Here is a 20,155-nt window from a genome sequence, read left to right as displayed (position 1 = left end):
GAAGCACAAAGCTCAGACTTCAAATAACTTCTAGAAAGAGTTGGTGCTATGGACTGAATTGTGCCCGCCCCGCCCCACCCCCAGACCGTTTTATATGTTGAAGCTCCAACCCTCAATGTGACTCTACTTGGAGATGAGCATTGGAGGTAATTAAGGTTAAATGAGGCCATAAGGGTAAAGCCCTAATCTAATAAAACTGGTGGCCTTATAAGAAGGGTAAAAGAGGCCAGGTGTGGTAGCTCATCTTGTAATCCCAACATTTTGGGAGGCTAAGGCGAGAGGATCACTTGAGACAAGGAGTTTAAGACTGGCCTGGGCAACATACTGAGACCCCATCTGTAAAAAAGAAAAGAAAAAAGAAAGTTAGCAAGGTGTGGTGGCGAATGCCTGTGGTCCCAGCTGCTCAGAAGGCTGAGGTGGGAAGATTGCTTGAGCACAGGAGTTCGAGGCTGCAGTGAACCCTGATGGCACGACTGCACGTCAGCCTGGATGACAGTGAGACTTTGTCTCCAAAAAAAAAAAGTAAGAGATTCTCGGCCAGGTATGGTGGCTCATGCCTGTAATCCCAGCACTTTGGGAGCCCGAGGCAGGTGGATCACCTGACGTCAGGAGTTTGAGACCAGCCTGACGAACATGATGAAGCCCCACCTCTACTAAAAAGACAAAATTAGCCGGGCATGGTGGTGCATACCTGTAATCCCAGTTACTCGGGAGGCTGAGGCAGGAGAATCGCTTGAACCTGGGAGGCAGAGGTTGCAGTGAGCTGAGACTGTGCCATTGTACTCTAGCCTGGACAACAACAGCAAAACTCCATCTTAAAAAAAAAAAAAGATTCTCTCTCTCCCTTTCTCTTAGCACATGCACGGGGGAAAGGCCACGGGGCACACAGTGAGAAGGGGGCCATCTGCAGGCCAGGAAGAAGACCCTCACCAGAACCCGACCACGCTGGCACACTGACCTGGGACTTGTAGCCTCCAGAACTGTGAGACTGTTGTTTAAGCCACTGAGTCTATGGCATTCTGTTAACGGCAGTCAGAACGGACAAATATCGTCACCGAGCAGCATCCAGGTGGTTCTGGTTAGTGAGGAGACAACGAACAAGCTAACAAGCGAAGACTCGACTCATTTGTTTTCTCCAGCATCTAGGAGATTGGTCATCCTGACAGATACCTTGAAAGAAGGACCCTCTGAGAAAGGTCATCCGTGGGGGTCCACATGGGGGCAGGACCAGCTTTGGCTACTGTAGGAAGCGTCCCAAGCAGCATGGCATGGGGGTAGGCCACCCTCTGAGGCCGGTGTCCAGGATGAGGCCCTCCTCCTCTCCATGCCAGCTCCTGTTTGCACCTCTGGGTGATGACAACAGAACATGAAGTCCTTTGTTAGAGGTGGGAGCAGGGTCAAGTTATAATGACTGCGTAAATTGAGGGAAAACAAAGGGAATATTTGATTGATTTCTAAACCATCAACAACTGAGACTAAATCTTGTCAGGGTTCAGTGAAAAACCACATCAATAATCCCTAGAGAAGTGCTTCTCAGCTGAATGTGCACACGCATCACCTGGGGGAGTGTTAAAATGAAGACTATCATTCAGTAGGTCTGGGGACGGGGCTGAGAGGATTCATTTCTAACAGTGCTCTTCATGGCGGTCCAAAGACTGGGCTTTGAGAAGCCAGGCACTAGATTCAGACTGTGAGGTCCCTGAGACCAAGGCCACACTGTCTTGTCTCCCATTTGGTCCCCAGACTTGGCACGATGCCTGGGACTAAAATAAGTTTTCAATAAATATTTGCTGAATTGAATTAGTGAGGAACACTGGCTCCAAGGACAAATTTTGTAGCTGAATTCTTTGTTAGAGGAAGTTCATAGCCAAAAACCAGAGGGATGAAAATTGAACCATGATTAAACCTGTGTTTGACTAGCACTTTGGAGTTTCCCAAACACTTATAGCTAATAATTATTGTTAGCTTATTTGAATTTTACTCCTACAATAATCCTCTGAAGAAGAGTTGTCATTATTATTTTTATGTTACAGATGGTAAAAGCAAAGTCAGAAGGATGAAATCATTGACCTAAGGAAGGAAGCAGCACGTGCACTAGAACGTGGGTCTTTGGATTGCAATTTTTTGCTGCTGTGCTCTGCAGAAAGAGTAAAATCGTCACCCAAAGTGGATGATGTAACTCTTAGTACCATATAGCTTGAGGCTGTTGATGTCCCTATTCCTCTATAATTGTTATACACTTGGTACAGAGAGCTATTATGTCAAAAATGTAAGTATATGGGTGTAATATGAAGAGATTTCTCAAAATATAATTCATGAGCTCACTCTGGGCTGCCTGGACAAACCAGCTATAACTGAAAGCTCCTCTCTCTTCTAGCAAAGAGGTTGCATCCCAGCTTAGCTTCCCTTAGAACCAGAGATTTCCTCCCCCAGGGCAACATCCCACAGACCTCAGGGCCTCCAGGTGCAGGGAACTCGTGCTCCCACTCAGCTCGCAACCGGCTGGCAGCCAAGCCAGACTGCCTGCTGCAATGTGTTCTGATCAGATCTTCACCCCTTGGCCAAGGTTGCTTTCATGCTTTCCCTAAAAGAAAGAACGATAGGGGGTAGGACCCTCTCCAGCTGAACTCAGACCTACACCACCAGGCCTTGGTGTGCCTTGTGAGCATGGGAGGTACTTGAACCTTCTTCACTTGCTGACCCTTGCTTTAGAAAATTTCCTAGTAAAGCTGATTCCAAAACTTATGCCTTGTGATTCTGTGGAAATCCTCTGACCCTTTGTAGGGTAGGTGAAATCACAAAAGGGCCATTTAACTTGTATAACAGAGGGGGTTTACCTGTGGTTTTTCAAGATTAATCTCAGCTATCTCTGCTCTTTGCCACTCTTTTCTAGTGGCCATAAACTCTTTATTTTTATTTTTATTATTTTTTTTCAGACGGAGTTTTGCTTTTCTTGCCCAGGCTGGAGTGCAGTGGCACAATCTCAGCTCACTGTAACCTCTGCCTCCCAGTTTCAAGCGATTCTCCTGCTTCAGCCTCCCAAGTAGGTGGAATTACAGGTGCCCGCCACCACGCCCGGCTAATTTTTGTATTTTTAGTAGAGACGAGTTTTCACCATGTTGGTAAGGATGGTCTCGAACTCCTGACCACATGATCCACCAACCACAGCCTCCCCAAGTGTTGGGATTACAGGCGTGAGTCACCTCCCCCGGCCCATAAACTCTTCTTCTATGGTCTTTCCCAAAGCATTGCACAGTGCTATGATTAAAAAAAAGAAAAGAAAAAAAAAGTAGTCAAGGGTTTGATCTTTGTAACCATGTCCTGACCCTGTCCTGACCATCTCCGTGGGGTTTCCATGAAGCATCCCAGCGATGTTAGCGGACAACATAATTCCTGTTAGTGTCTATGAGTGGCAGCATTCTGAAGGCTATGTCAGGTCAATGAGACACAAGAACCTCAGCTGCGAAAGGAATGTTTTATTTATGAAGCGCACACATGCCCAAAGCCCTGCGTGTTTCTCCTTCCATAGAGATAAATGCTGTGTAGCTTCCGGCCTGAGCTTGCCATCGCACAGGTCCTGCAAACCCACCTTGCTGAGGTTTCCCCTGCAAGGGAACAGGAAGGAGGTTTGCAGCCTCCCCTCCTGGGGGAGACAGGGATCAGGAGAAAGAGCTTACAGTCCTAGAATTGTTCTTTGAGTAGCAAGGGGAAAAAAATCTGACCAAAACTGTGGGCAGTCCTGAGGGATAGTATGGCAGCATTTGAATTCACCCTACAGACATCTGAGCGAGAAAGATTTATGAACACATCTGCTATCACTTGGGGGTGGAGTGTGTGTGCACATTTGTGTGTGTTTATAATTCACCAGTGTCCTGGGATGGTAGAGGATTCCAGTTCGGTAGACAGCAGCATAATGATTGAATGTCTGGGGTTAAGGTCTTGGGTTCAAGTCTAGCTATGCCATTTATTAGGCTGGTGCAAAAGCAACTGCAGTTTTTTGCCGTTACTTTCAATGGTGAAACCACAATTACTTTTGCACCAACCTAATACTTCTCTTGAGACCTTTGGCAATGTATTAACTTATCTAAACCTGTTTGTCTAGAAAAACAAGTGTGTTTGTCTAGAAAAACAAGTGCGCAGGCAGACAAAAACCCATCTGATCCTGTGTGTTGTTAAGGAAATGAAATAATGCAAGGTAAGGACTAGCACAGTCCTGGCACATGGCATAAAACCCGGCTAAATGTGAGCTCTTGAAATGGAATCTGTACCAGAATCTCTTTCATCTTCTAGGACTTGATGTTATATTTGGTTCTGCTTTTCTGCCATTTTGTCTCTAGATTAGAGCAGCTACCATTTCTGAGCTCCTTGAAGAGTTAGAGGCATTGCTTTAATAGAGTCTGTGTCAGAAGGCTCAGTGGCTATGGGCCTAGCTGATATTTTCCTTTTTCTCTGCCCCCTTCCTCTTCTCTCCATCATCTCCCATCTCCTATCCTCATATTCCACCAATTCCGCTCCCCTCCGCACTCCCCTTCAATTTGGATCTGGCACCATATGTTTATGGGTCAAGACAGTTTGTTGCCATGGAGTTTGATTGTCAGGTTTTATGTCCCCATTGCCAACTTAGGCCCCATCTATGCAGCTGAATTTCTCAGCTCAAACCAAGCCCATGCCTGTGATGGGTCTCTAAGATTTTGGATAGTGTCCTGCATATCAAAATGTCTATATCTCTATGATGTACTTCTCCTGCCAGAGGCTTGAAAGTAAAGAAATCGGGCTATATTTGATTAATCACGTTGTGGGTGCACAATCCTTACGTCTGTCTCTTGGTCTCTCTTGGCCACCTAACATCTCAGTTTTCTTAAATTGTCCCAGTTTACTCTGTTGTTCTAAAGAAACTATTAACGACATCCTCTTTCTCTCTCAACAGTGTTCTGTTTTGGAAGATACATTGTGAGGTCACCCTGTCTTTTGGGATTGGTATATATTTAAGCCTCTTTTCAAATATGGAAAAGATGGTATGTTACCAGGCGAAATTTTTTTCAGTACCATAACAAGAACTGTGAGAAGGAAGGTCACAGTCAAGTTTCAGAAACAGTGCTTCGAAAGGTTTTCTTTCTCTAGTGCAAACAGGAATGTGTTTTTATCGTAGCAAGTAGTGTTTTGGAAGACTTGGAAGAGGCTTGCCGCACAATTTACATTTTATGTGGTCAACCCTTATTCAATGGAATAAGTATAAGCTGAAAATACTCAAGGGAAACACACACACACACACACACACATACACACACACACACACACACACACACACACACACTCCACAGGTTGTTGATGCTTTTGAAGCCTCTCCTCTTCTTTTTCTCACCTCACTTTGTGTGACTGGGTGGAATGCATCTTCCACAAAGTGGTGTGAATGAGAAATCTAATAATACTCAGAGCTCAAAGGAGCTGTCAGAGCTTGTTCATCCTAAGATTGTGCAGCCATGCTCAAATACAATAGAAAGAAAGCATCCTAGGAGCCGAGAGGGGAAACTCTTAGCTTTGTTGGCATCAACTCTCTCTATCTGAACAGAAGAGATGCAAGCTGGTGTAAGTGCCGCATGCTGTCAAGCCGTGACAGTGACATGGGACCGCAGTGGATAAAAAGAGACAATGAGCACATGTGGCTGGCAAAGGCTGGACTGCATGTGGAATAACACCTTCATTGACAGCAGCTGCAGCTACGGTGGATATTCAGGGCTCCTCAGGCAGGCCTGAGGAACTAGGTTGACAAGTTCTTTGGAGAGGAATATACATTCTTGTCATTACTCATGGTATCCACCATGTGCTAACCAACTATTTTCCTTCCTCATTCTAAGAAGGGACACAGGGCCATAAGAAAGGCAATGCAAAATGCTGCCACTTGGTACATGGCTGAAAGGGAAAGGATAATGCAATCCCAGAAGGGAGAGAAAGGACAAGAAAACAATGGGTAGTTAATGTTTCTGCTTTATCTAGCAACAGCCAAGCCAGGTTTCCTAGGAAGTTATGAACCTGCTGACTCTGAATGATGGCGTGATTTATAGTCAGCTCCAGGTTGTCTGTTTTTGACATTCTATTCACTCACATATTTGCATATTCAGAAGCTGTACGAGCACGAAACTATTAATATGAAATCCACTATACGTTACAGTAGAATGACATGTAATTTATTCATATAACTGACAATTAGGCAGTACTCAAAATTCATTTAAATAAGCAAGTGGTTACACAAACATCTAATAATACTAAAATTGATAGTCAGAAGGTATAAAATACCATGGGTATGAAATGCCATGGTAAATACTATTCAACAGACTACAATCATAATTCCAAACTAAATCACGGTTTTTAAAATGATTTTTAGCAGTTCTGGAACGATTTGACTTTTCCCTTTCTAAGCAATTTACATCTTCCACTGATACAAGACAAGGTCGTTATTTTCAAGAAATATTGCAGAGTGACTTAGCTTAGGTTGCTCTCTTGAAACACATTTTCTTGCAAATTGTTTTTTAATATTGCCTCTTGACATAGAAAACAAACTAGTCAGCACTTAGTTCCCCAAGCAAATATGCTTGGATCAGAACAGTGCCAGGGTGTAACCCAGTTCCACAAGAGGGAGGCAGTGAAAAACCTTTTGCAGTTTTTGAAATATGCTTATTTCTTTTCTGAGGCTTCAAGCATCATACACTTAGGCATCCAAGCCAGTGGAGTTATGGGAATAAAATAGTTTGATATACAGATGACTATGACACAATTGCAACTGGGGTGAGGGGAAGTTACAATATAATTCTGCAGTGCTTCAAACAAAAACAGCTCCTACCTAAAGTTACTTCTTGTAAGCCTCATTACATTTTCATGAAGCGTAGTTATGTTTGCAGGAACAGTTTGGCTTATCATGTGTCTGTCTGTATTATTTTATTTATTTATTTATTTATTTATTTATTTATTTATTTATTTATTTTTGAGATGGAGTCTTGCTCTGTCACCAGGTTGGAGTGCAGTGGTATGATCTCGGCTCCCTGCAATCTCTGCCTCCCGGGTTCAAGTGATTCTCCTGCCTCAGCCTCCCGAGTAGCTGGGATTACAGGCACCCGCCACCGCACCCAGCTAATTTTTGTTATTTTTAGTAGAGACGGGGTTTCACCGTGTTGGCCAGGATGTCTTGATCTCTTGACCTCGTGATCCGCCCGCCTCAGCTTCCCAAAGTGCTGGGATTACAGGTGGGAGCCACTGCGCCCGGCCCTGTTTGTATTATTTTAAAGTCTTATACTTTATCAGAATGAGGTCCAAGCATGAACCTGGCTTGAAAAGCTAGCAGCAGTAGTCATGAAACATATCAATAAATTAAAAGGCTTTCACAGAACAAGATTCGGCTAAACCTCTTACATACAAAATACAGCGAGAGAAATACAATTCTTTAATGCTGAACTATGAGGGAGAGGAAAAAAAGTCTAAAAAAATAGAAAACTCTCTCCATACCTGGGTGTCAAGGCAAGATGTAACACTGCATAATGCCACAATATGAGCAGTCACTGGATGACAGATACTCCAGAAACAGTGGTCTCTGGGGATCTCGGAATTATGACCAAGAGATGAAAATACTGTACCAAAAGGCATGCATACAATCACTGTGTGCATTCAATGCGTGAGCTGCAACCTAAGCAGAGATCTAACAAGACAATGAGGCAGTGTTCCAGGGTATCCATTAAAACTGGCGTGGGCAACTACATGTTGATTAAACCTTCCGAGGCAGCAAAATGTGGGCACAGCGCCATGTCTGGATTCTGCAGCTGTTTTATGATCCTCTTGCGGAATTTCTCCCTCACACGATTAAATTCCATTATGTCCATGGGGTCCTCTTCAATCCAAAACTTATGAAATTCGTGCATCAAATAGCCTGTTGGAGACAATACAATGATAAAAATGCAGGAGAAAAAAAATTCTTAATCACTTTCAAAATCATTCTGAATGCTGAGGGAGATGCTGAACCAAGCCACAGCAACCATGGAGCTCAAAGAAGATGTCAAAATCTAGAAAATACCACTGTTTAAGATTATTCTTTAAAATCAGTGCAGTTGAAGACTACCAATCTGCAAGCTTATTGCAATTGGCTCTGGAATGGTTCTCATTCTTCCCAAGCAGAAAGACAAATCAGTTCTGTCATCTCTTGAATATGAATCGCATCGGGAACATTGTCTGAAAGGCTGACAGTGACTACTTCATCCTTCTCCTCCTAATTAAATTAACGTAACGGTCCAATTTTTCCAAATCACCCCACTCAGTCTTTATTCTCTTGATATTTGATATAACTAAAGTTTTAAATTACCCCAACAAATCAAACAAATGCATTCTGACACTCTATTATGAGACAATAAAAATTGTAAATCAACCCTGAACAACACAGCCTGGTCATAAAACCACATGAAATTGTTAATAAGACTTCCTTGCTCTGAAGCAATAATTTCATATTCAAATCCTTTGGTGTCTCAAAAACGCTACCCACGAGTGATCGGGGTTGAAACAATTTGGGGAATAAATGTGAAGTATTTGGTATAAGAACCTATTCATTGTGCTTTGTTCCCCATTATGCCCCCTCCCATTACCACATTTGTTTAATTATTTTTATCTACCACATTTAGTATTGAAATGTGCATAGGCCGGGCGCGGTGGCTCACGCCTGTAATCCCAGCACTTTGGGAGGCCGAGGCAGGCGGATCATGAGGTCAGGAGATCGAGACCTGCCACGATGAAACCCCGTCTCTACTAAAAATACAAAAAAATTAGCCGGGCCTAGTAGCGGGTGCCTGTAGTCCCAGCTACTCAGGAGGCTGAGGCAAGAGAATGGCGTGAACCCGGAAGGCGGTGCTTGCAGTGAGCTGAGATCGTGCCACTGCACTCCAGCCTGGGCGACAGAGTGAGACCCTATCTCAAAAAAAAAAAAAAAAAAAAGAAATGTGCATAGTGTTTTGTTTTGTTTTGTTTTTATAATGCTAGATACTTGTAGGTAGTAAACTACTACAAGCTCAGGTGTCTCTATATCTTAGAAAGAAAAGTACTTAAGGAAGTAATCCTAGTTTAAAAAAAAGAAAAACAGGCATGGTGGCGCAAGCCTGTTGTCCCAGTTGTTTGGGAGGCTGAGGTGGATCACCTGAGCTCAGGAGGTCGAGGCTGCAGTGAGCTGTGATTGCGCCACTGCACTCCAGCCTCAGCAACAGAGTGATACCTGTCTCAAAAAAAAGAAAAAGAAAAAGAAGACAAAAGAAAAACAAATATTACGCAAAATTTTCTTTGTCTTAACATTAGAAGGAGGTAGAACATAGAAGACAAGATTCTGGAGCCAGAAACCTGGTTTGAATCCTTGCTTTTCCACCTGCATGCATAAATGAAAATGGGGAAGGGGAGGATGAGAAGAGAATTTGGAATAAACATACTCAATACTAACAGTACAAAAAAAATCAATACTTTTTGGTTTTCTGGTAACTAGCTATGTATGGAAAAATGCTTCAACATAATTTCATACATTTTTAAAAATCTTTACTCATATTTTATTTTAATACAAAAATAGGAGTGACCTTCACTGTCCCCAACACACATGGCCGGCTGCTCGTCCACTTCCACAGACCCTTCCCACTGGTTACTTGTCTCATTACATTGTTAAGTATGCTTATACTTGTTTAAGTATGTGGTCTGTCTGTAAACTTAGGAGGAGGGTTGGGTTGACTGTTCCATTTCTTTTTTTTTTTTAAGTTTGTTATTTTTTTTAGAGGCAAGATCATGCGATGTTGCTCAGGCTGTCCTTGAACTCTGGCCTCATATGATCCTGCTGCCTCAGCCGCCCAAATAGCTGGGACTACAGGCACATGCCACTGTGCCTGGCTTATACCATTTCTTTTAGGACTAACCTGCCTTTGGGCCCTTCATACTCTAGAACTGACTGTTTTCAACATTTCTGATGAGGGCACACACCAACCCATCACTCTACTGGCCTTGAGGCTACACAAGCCAGGGTTCCACTATCACTGTCGTGGGAACCTGACCACATCAGAAAAGGCCCAAATCAGAAGGATCAGTCGCCCCAGAAGCCACCTCCTCTGTCTCTCATCATCTGATGCTTAGATTCCCAGAGGCAGCATTCAGGCTTGAACTTCTCTGGTGACAACACTATTTGTTCCTTGAATGAGGAACCTGATTCTTTTTTTTTTTTTTTTGAGACGGAGTCTCGCTCTGTCACCCAGGCTGGAGTGCAGTGGCCGGATCTCAGCTCACTGCAAGCTCCGCCTCCCGGGTTCACACCATTCTCCTGCCTCAGCCTCCCGAGTAGCTGGGACTACAGGCGCCTGCCACCTCGCCCGGCTAAGTTTTTGTATTTTTAGTAGAGACGGGGTTTCACTGTGTTACTGGTCTCGATCTCCTGACCTCGTGATCCGCCCGTCTCGGCCTCCCAAAGTGCTGGGATTACAGGCTTGAGCCACCGTGCCCGGCCGGAACCTGATTCTTAAAAGCTTCTTTCTTGCCAGGCACTGTGGCTCACACCTGTAATCCCAACACTTTAGAAAGCTAAGTCAGGAGGATCACTTGAGGCCAGGGGTTTGAGGCCAGCCTGGGCAACACAGGAAGACCCCATTTCTACAAAAAATAGCTTTTTTTGAGACAGGGTTTTGCTCTGTTGCCCAGGCTAGAGCACATGGCGAATCTCAGCTTACTGCAACCTCTACCTCCCAAGTTCAAGCAATTCTCATGCCTTAGCCTCCTAAGTAGCTGGGACTACAGGCATGTGCCACCATGCCTGGCTCATTTTTGTATTTTTGGTAGAGATGGGGTTTCACCATGTTGGCCAGGTTGGTCTTGAACTCCTAACCCCAAGTGATCCACCTGCCTTGGCCACCCAAAGTGCTGGGGTTACAGGTGTGAGCCACCACACCTGGCTTACAAAAAGTTTTTCTTTTTTTTTTTCTTTTTTTGAGACAGAGTTTCGCTCTTGTTGCCCAGGCTAGAGTGCAATGGCACGATCTTGGCTCACCACAACCTCTGCCTCCTGGGTTCAAGCGATTCTCCTGCCTCAGTCTCCCGAGTAGATGGGATTACAGGCATGCGCCACCACGCCTGGCTAATTTTGTATTTTTAGTAGAGACTGGGTTTCTCCATGTTGGTCAGGCTGGTCTCGAACTCCCAACCTCAGGTGATCCGCCCACCTCGGCCTCCCAAAATGGTGGGATTACAGGTGTAAGCCACTGCGCCTGGCCACAAAAAGTTTTTTAGAATAAGCTGGCTATGGTGGCTTGCACCTGTAGCCTCAGCTACTCAGGAGGCTGAGGTGGAAGGATCACTTGAGCCCAGGAGTTTGAGGCTGCAGTGAGCTAGGATGGTGCCACTGCACTCCAGCCTAAGCAAGAGAGAGAGAGAGACTCTGTCTCTAAAAAACAAACAAACAAATAAAGGTTCTTCCTCATTCTGGGCCTAAATTTGTTGCCCTGTATTTCACAAAACAACTTCAATCCTTCTCCAACTCAAGTGTTTGACGTGTGCTTTATGCGTCGAGCTTTTCTCTTTCCCTGCTTCTCCTCACCATTTCTCATATGCCATGATTGGAGCCTGTTTGTCATCTGGTTGTTTTAGCGCACATCAACAGAAACTTGTTTCCTCTGATCTCAATATCTTCTTCAACCAACCAAAAGAATTCAATCACCTGTCCATTTCAGTGACTGGGCAAACTCCTAAAATACTCCACAAATGATCTGGGGTACTTGTTAAAAATGCAGATCCTCCTAGATTTAACCAGACTTGTAATTCAATAAGATGAAACTCGTGTCACAAAAGTTGAGAACCTGTGGTCAAGAAGATTCTCTTTCTAAAAAGAAAGTTTCCTTGGCTTCCTTCTAAATATAATTTTTATGGTTCTAAAATAAATCTATGATAATTTATAATTTCTTCTTTCTTTATATAAAATGCATACATAAATTTTCCTGACTGGTCTCTGAGCTCAAATAAACATAGCTATTTTGTATGTAGAGTCAGGTTTCCAATACTATGAATTAAAATCATTGATAATGCATCTCATTAGTATTTCATGAGTGACAGCATCTTTTCTCCTGTTGACAATGATAAACAGGCAATATGAAAAATCATCTTTTCTACAATGTGCAGGAATATTGGCAACTCACTCTAAAGGTGATGTAGTGTGGCACAGTTATAGAAGAATGTGGATTTATTTGGTTTCCCCATTTTCCTACCTTACACACAATTATAGAAAAACATCATGAAAGGTTTAAAGGGCTTGGGTAAAGGTAGAGGAGTGGGTGGCTCCTAATCTGACACCATGCTCAGGATTCTTCCTCTGAAGATTGAAGACTGATTCCCTGAGACTATCTTTCTCTGTCCCATCAGGAAAATAATTAGAGACCGTGTAACATGATCTTAATCAGAATGCAGAAATGGTGGTCTGGCTTCCAAGGTGCGTATTATAATCATAAAACTCCACTCACTTATACAAATCACAGTGTTCAAAAATTCATTTGGTCTGTCAGTTAACTCATCTGCCGATGAACAAATATGAAACAGACACAGTACTAGGTATTGCGGATGAAGAAAAAGGCAGACTTCCTGTGGTCCCTAATGCTGGGTTTGTTGGAGAGAGGCAAACAGGAGTACAGTTGCAGCTGATGATTTGTTCACTAGGGAAGCTAACAAAGTGGCATGGAAAGGAGAGGGAGAAAACAGAGGCCAGGCTATTTTTCCACCATCTCATTGCATTCTTACAACAGCTTTGTGGAGTAGGTAACACAGATATGACATCTCCATCTTTCAGATGCAGATATTGGGCTTAGATGAGTTCCTCGAATGGTCTACAATAACAGGTACACCTGGAAGCTGGAAACCAGGGCCTGAAACCAGCTGACTTTTCGCCATGGCAATAGGCTGCCTTTTCCAGTGCATTCTGTTCCTCTGGTTCTTATTCCTATGGAATAGTCCCTTCTTTTGGAGGTCAAAGAAAAAGTAGTTTCCTCTTTCTCTTCTGGCCTTCATACTTTCCCTTCTGCTCATTACACCTAACCTCGCTCCATTTCAATGGGGCTGTGTGTTCAGTGGAGCTTTAGACTGAATACAATTTTTGTAACATAGTGCCTTGGCAGCTCAGTGTTCACCGAATAATACTGTAAAGTCAGAAGGATGGAGCTATTATATTCTTACATTTTTCTGCCTAGATGGAATACTTGTTTTGAATATTAATTTGGCTCTCCGATTCCAGCCTGCAGCACATTTGTTGCTGCTTGAATGTCTTGGTTTTGCTTCACTGCATTCAGTTAGTAGAGAGCAGAGACATATGCAAGGACACAGGTAATTGCAAGAATATTACAGAGGAGACATGTAGAACTGATCATGTCTGATTGAGGAACAGTGAATCTAGGGCACAGTTTGTTTCCCTTAGAGAGGCCTCAGTCCCTTTGCCTACATACCCCACAATCCATAGGGGGGTTGCTGCTGCTTCTAAAACCTGATGAGGGCCTAAGGAAATATATAATCCTATTGCATACTTGCTCATCTGGGCTAGGATTCTCTTGAAGCATATCAATCCAGACCAAGACTAATATTGTTTTTTTTTTTTTGTAGAGATGGGGTTTCACCATATTACCCAGGTTGGTCTCAAACTCCTGGGCTCAAGTGATCATCCTGCCTTAGCCTCCCAATGTGCTGGGATTACAGGTGTGAGCCACCGTGCCTGGCCTAGGCTAAAATTTCCCACAGAAACTAGACTCTCCTTTCTCCTGCAAAAAAACATCAGCCAATATTTTAGCCTTCCATCCATCTATGCATCCATCCATCCATCCACCCATCCATCCACCCACCCACCCACCCACCCACCAGTTACTACGCACCTCTGCCCTGTACCAGGCTTTGTGCTGAGGATACAGCAGTGAAACCTGCCCTTAAATGCCAATTCTTTATGATTCTAACTTTGAATCTTTCCTGGGAATGCTCCCCCACTGTGTGGCTCTGATATTCTCCCAGGTGCTCACAAATCACAAATCTGTAGCTTGAGCCTTTCTAATCCTTCAGCACTCCAGAGCCCTACATTATGAGAATGCCCACTCTGCAGCTCCACATGGATTTCCCAAGAGCAGCTCACCCTCAGTATGCCTAAAACTAAACTCACTCTACCTTCCCTCAGAACTACTTCCCTGACTTCCCTAATGAGCATGGTAAATATAGAATAGGGCAAGTATAAGGGGCCAGGGAAACATGGCAAGAGGCTTTCTTTATCTGCATGTTGATGCACTTTGATGAGGCTTACCGAACTCTTCAGGACTGCCCTTCATCCTGCTCTTAGGCTTCCAGTGCCATCTCTCGTCACCGGCAAACCCTATGCTCTACTTCTTTTTTTTTTTTTTTTTTTTTTTTGAGACGGAGTCTCAAGCTGTTGCCCAGGCTGGAGTGCAGTGGCGCGATCTCGGCTCACTGCAAGCTCCGCCTCCTGGGTTCACGCCATTCTCCTGCCTCAGCCTCCTGAGTAGCTAGGACTACAGGCGCCCGCCACCGCGCCCGGCTAATTTTTTGTATTTTTAGTAGAGACGGGGTTTCACTGTGGTCTCGATCTCCTGACCTTGTGATCCGCCCGCCTCGGCCTCCCAAAGTGCTGGGATTACAGGCTTGAGCCACCGCGCCCGGCCTGCTCTACTTCTTAAATCCACATACTCTTTTGCTTTATGGCCTTCACCGGACCACTCAGCCACCATTGCCTTATTTCCTGCCACTCATCCTTTGGTTCTCTTCAAAAGGGGCATTTGCTTTGCAGAAACTTCCCTGACTTCCAGGCTGAATGAATTAAGGCAGCCACAGACTTTTTCTATATATATATATATATATATATATATATATATATATATATATATATTTATGAGATGGAGTCTCACTCTGTCGCCCCGGCTGGAGTACAGTGGTGCAATCTTGGCTCACTTCAACCTCCACTTCCTGGTTTCAAGAGATTCTTGTGTCTCAGCCTCCCGAGTAGCTGGGATTACAGGCGTGCGCCATCACACCTGGCTAATTTTTCTATTTTTTCATAGAGACAGGGTTTCACCCTGTTGATCAGGCTGGTCTTGAACTCCTGACCTCAAGTGATCTGCCCTCCTTGGCCTCCCAAAATGCTGGGATTACAGGTGTGAGCCACTGCGTCAGCGACTTCCAGTTTTTAGAAGCAGTGTCTTTACTTCCTCAATCACTAAATTCCTCCCACTACATTTTATTTTTTTAAAGACTTTTTTGTTTCCCTGAAGATAATGCTGGACCCACTACATTTTAAGTATTTGTTTAAATGCCTGTCTTCCTCAGCATAGAACCTAATCCATAGTAAAATCTCAATCATATTTGTTGGAGATGCTCAGAATTTTTATAGGTGTGAATATAATCATCCAATTATCAAAGCAGGAGCTGTGATAATGCATGTAAGGGACTTACATTTTCCATTAACAAGTTGTAAAGTATATGTGTTTTATAATTTACTTTTCATTTTTATCTAAGTTATACATGCACATTGTTCAGAGTCAAATAGTTTAACAAGTCTTGTTACAAAAACAAAAAAAAAATCCCAAAAACAAAAAGAAAAAGCAGTCTCCTGCCCTAATTCCTGCTTTCCTAAAGCAATATTTCAATTCTTTCAGCTGATTATTTTGGTTATCGATCTTCATAGCTCTAATCAACATGCTTTCCATTACTTGATTAAAAAAATTTTTTTTCTTTATAGAAGATTAAGATTTAGCTCCCTCTCACTCACCCCAGCCACATAGTCACTTATTTTCTCACCCTTTTCTTTACTTTGTATTAATAACTGCCTTCTTTGTTTATTTGCCTGGCTTCCCCCTTAATTTAAGCCTAAACTATCTCCTAAATATGCCAATGTTCTCGCAGTGTGTTCAAACATGGTAATATTCTGTCAATTTCAGGTTCTTCAAAGAGTCTCTCCCACAGCCTTCTGACCTTCTAGAATCTAGATTTATTATTTGCAGCCAATTGCACAGATATCTTGGGCTTTCCCTTCACTCCTCTCCTGGGACAGAGTTCCTATTTTCCAGACCCCATTTATTCCTTTAGGATTATTACTCTCTTATTTTGTGGAAATAAGCTTCCCAATAAAGGTACAGGGAAGTAAAATGCTTAAGACCTTGCATTAAGAAACTGTTTTTATTCTATTCCCATATTTGATTGGTAAGGTAGTAAGTTATACCGGGTATAAAATTCTAAACTAGAAATCATATTCCCTTAGTTTTAAAAAATATTCTGTTAACTTTGATTGACTTATTGATTGAGATGGGGTCTTGCTCTGTCACCCAGGCTGGAGTGCAGTGGTGCAATCACAGCTCACAGCAGCCTTGACCTCCTTGGGCTCAAATGATCTTCTCACCTCAGCCTCTTGAGTGGCTGGGATTACAGCTGACTAATTTTTTATCTTTTTGTAGAAACAGGGTCTCGCTATGTTGCCTGGGCTGGTCTCAAACTCCTGGGCTCAAGCAATCCTCCCGCCTCAGCCTCTCAAACTGCTGGGATTACAGGTGTGATGTGCGGCGCCCAGTCTCTCTTAACTTTTGAAGACAATATTCTATGTTTTAGAATACAATGTAGTGTTGAGAAGTCCAATGTCATCTTGATTCCCAATTCATTATGTGACAGCTTTGGAAGTTTTCGGGGTCATCTCTTTCCAATGTCATTAAATTTCACAATGATTAGGTCCTTGGTGTGGGTCTACATTAATCTGTTGTGTAGGTACTTATTTCTTTAAGTATGAAAACTCATACTTCAGTTCTGAAAATTTTTCTTTCTTTCTTTATTGGATTCCCCTTCCTTAGTTTTCACCACTATTTTTCTGGCACTTCTATTATTCAGCTCTAAGACCTCATAGAATGATCCATTAATTTGACAACCTTTTTTATTTTCTATTTTCCATCTATGCCTTTTTGCTCTACTTCCTAGGAGAGTTTCGACTTTATCTTCTAATCCTTCTTGGAGATTTCACTTTTGCTAAAACATAGATCTGAGAATTAACTCAGGCTGTCTTCAGAACCTGCACTCTCGAGTGCTATGCCATGAGGATCAGAGGGAGAGAAACACCCATGACGTCTTTAAGTCAGACCAGAAGTGGATACACTGGAGATTACGCAAGAGCCAGGAAAGAGAAGAATTTACCATGCCTGAAAATGTAAGTGTGGATTTTTGAATGAGAAAACAAAAAAATCAGAACCAAAAGAGGAAGTTCAAAGGTTCCAAAGCAGCCAAATCACAAAGATCTCTCAGCTTCGATCCTTGTCGGGAGTGTTCTATAGAAACCTATATATATATATATATATATATATATATGATTTATATTTTTTGAGATGGAGTCTCACTCTGTCATCCAGGATGGAGTGCAGTGGCACGATCTCGGTTCACTGCAACCTCTACCTCCTGGGTTCAAGTAATTATCCTGCCTCAGCCTCCCAAGTAGCTGGGATTACAGGTGCGCATCACCATGCCTGGCTAGTTTTTTTATTTTTAGTTCAGATGGGGTTTCACCACGTTGGCCAGGCTGGTCTTAAACTCCTGAGCTTAGGCAATTCACCTGCCTTGGCCTCCCAAAGTACTCGGATTATAGGGGTGAGCCACCGCGTCCAGCATAGAAACCTGTATTGACAATTATACAACAGGATACTTACAGAATGTTTGCTGAAAGTGAGACAATGTTGGAGCTTCTGGGGCGATATTGTAGAAATGGGTTTTTAGAGCTCCACTGATCAGTAGATTATATGCCAGGTCAGTTATATTGATGCCCACAATTGCAAATGAATACCTATAAAGTATAAACCATAAAACCAACTGTGTGTCACATATAAGAAATAAGCATTTCCCATTAGCATGCTAAAAGACACTACTACCAGTGCCATGACAGTGTACAAATGCCATGGTAATGTCAGGAAGTTACCCTATGGTCTAAAAGGGGAAGAACCCTCAGTTCTGGGAATTGCCCACCCCTTTCCCAGAAAACTCATGAATAATCTACCCCTTGTTCAGCAAATAATCAAGAAATAACCATAAAAATAGCCAACCAGCAGCCCTTGGGGCTGCTCTACCCATGGAGTAGCCATTCTTTTCTTTTATTCCTTTACTTTCTTAGTAAACGTGCTTTCACTTGACAAAAATAAATAAATAAATAAATAAATAAAAGCATTTCAGTAATTGATAATCTGATATTTAACTTACTATTAAATTATCGGAGTAGCAGGTCACCCTTCCATCTCTACCCTATCAAAACCTTGACTTTTGTAATTTAGCAGAAAATTTCAGTAATGTGTATCAAGAAAATTGGTAGTTCATATACTTTGACCTTTCCATTTCCAAATATATGACAGAAAAAAAATCCGAAGTGGACAAAGCTTTATAGATATATTTCATTATAGCATTTTTAATAATAGAAACGACATGGAAACTATTCAAATTCCTAAAGAAGACAGATAGCAAAATAAATTATGGTAATCTCATATATTACAGTTGATTAAAATTATCTTCTTAAAGATGATTTAAGCAGGATATAAAACATTACGGATAGAGCAAGCCATTTTATTATATAAATGCACACAGATGTGCAAGGAAAAAAACTAAAATAAAATGCCACAAAAGTAACAAGATTGGGGTGATTTTTTGTTTACTTTTCTATAATAAATTGTATATTACTTTTAAGATGAGAAAAATTTAAATAAGTATCTTAACACAGTGTGTATTTTCTAGTTCCTTATTTACATGTTTACCAAAAATTAATGGAACCCGAGTTCTTAAATCTTCTCTGCTAATATAAATCCAGCACAGAAAAAATTCTCTGTTCAGAAATATTTTTGGATAATATGGGGCATTATAAAAAAACTAAAGTAAATTTTTATCAAATAGCCCAATATTTGATGAAATCCTTAAAAGAAAACTACCAAACACAATTCTAAGTGATTTCTGAAAATCATTTCCTTATAATTACAACTTTCTACCTTGTCAGTTGTTCATAGGCAAAGTAATATCATATAACCATACAGATGAATCCACAAACATATAAAAGGGTGCTTTAAATATTTTAACTAGATTGTATATTTCTATCAGAACAAGTAGAGTTTCACTCTTGTCTTTCATGATACTCTAGTTCTGGTTCTGGTTCAGATGGACCATCTTTCCATGTGAGATCCCATACTCACCCAATTGCCTTATCCATCCTTTTCTTCTCCCATTCTGCTTTGCTGAATTTGCTGAACGGATGAATGAATAAGTAAGTAAATCAGATTTAATCTCTAATTGGTACTTGTTCTCTTTTAATGCTTATGTTAAAACTGTTAACTATATGCAGAGATGTTTGTAGCTCAGTTATCTAACACTTATCAATTTAAATATTATCAGTTTTAAAAGCCACAATACAATTTATGTGGAGCTCAGAAATGGAATTATTTAAGGCCATGCTATTTACCTCCTATTCACTTTAGTACAGCCATGGGAGACAGCCCTAAAGGCCAAACATTAAGATATTCTTTTGCACTATTATTAATGATCAAACCCCTCCTTCCTGAAACATTTAGTGAGGTAACTAGATGTCATCTCACTCTCTCATGATTCCCCACTGCATTTTGTTTGGTTTTACCTAGTGGTGTTTATCCTATTCAGTCTTATTTGTGATGCCTGATACATGGTAGATGCCAAATAAATGTTCATCGATAAATAAATGATTGAGTTAGTAAAAGAAAGAAAAGAAGAAAAGAAGCAGGGAGGGAAGTAAGCAAGGTAAGGAAAGGAGGAGAGGAAGGAGAGACAGAGGGAGGGAGGGAGGAAGCAAGGAAGGAAGAAAAGAAGGAAGCAAGGGAGGGAGGGAGAGAGGGAGGGAGGGAGGGGGGAGGGAGCATTTACAGGTTTTAAAAATTCTGTCCCAGTAAGTGCTATGGTGTTTCTTCTGGCTAAGTCAGTAAGCCACAGCAGCTCCATTTTCATCTGTTTTTGTAATTTAAGCTTCTGAATAAGACTGTTTGAAAAAAGATTTCTATCATAGAAGCATTCTGAAAATGCTTGCTTGCTCTCTCTCTCTCTCTCTCTCTCGCTCTCTCTCTCTTTCTTGGCCTCGCTCTGTCATCCAGGCTGGAGTGTGGTG

The 20,155-nt window shown here is 42.1% G+C and overlaps 1 protein-coding gene across 4 annotated transcripts in view; it reads right to left on the bottom strand.

Annotated features, from left to right (window-relative positions):
* Window positions 1-6,926: 6,926 nt before the first annotated feature.
* Window positions 6,927-20,155, bottom strand: part of LOC105493664 (ELMO domain containing 1) — a 75,005-nt gene continuing 61,776 nt past the window's right edge. For all 4 annotated transcript variants that reach the window (XM_011761504.3, XM_011761503.3, XM_011761505.3 and 1 more), the window contains 3 exons: window positions 19,218-19,268; window positions 17,700-17,833; window positions 6,927-7,915 (listed from right to left, as the gene is read on the bottom strand). In XM_011761504.3, the coding sequence (XP_011759806.2) occupies window positions 7,743-7,915; window positions 17,700-17,833; window positions 19,218-19,268 (358 nt within the window). In that variant the 3' untranslated portion in view covers window positions 6,927-7,742. The remainder of the gene's footprint in view (window positions 7,916-17,699; window positions 17,834-19,217; window positions 19,269-20,155) is intronic.

Source organism: Macaca nemestrina, chromosome 12 (genome assembly GCF_043159975.1).
Source record: "Macaca nemestrina isolate mMacNem1 chromosome 12, mMacNem.hap1, whole genome shotgun sequence".
NCBI lineage: Eukaryota > Metazoa > Chordata > Mammalia > Primates > Cercopithecidae > Macaca > Macaca nemestrina.
Note: the sequence above shows the minus strand (reverse complement) of the source record. Positions and strands in the feature narration are given on the sequence as shown.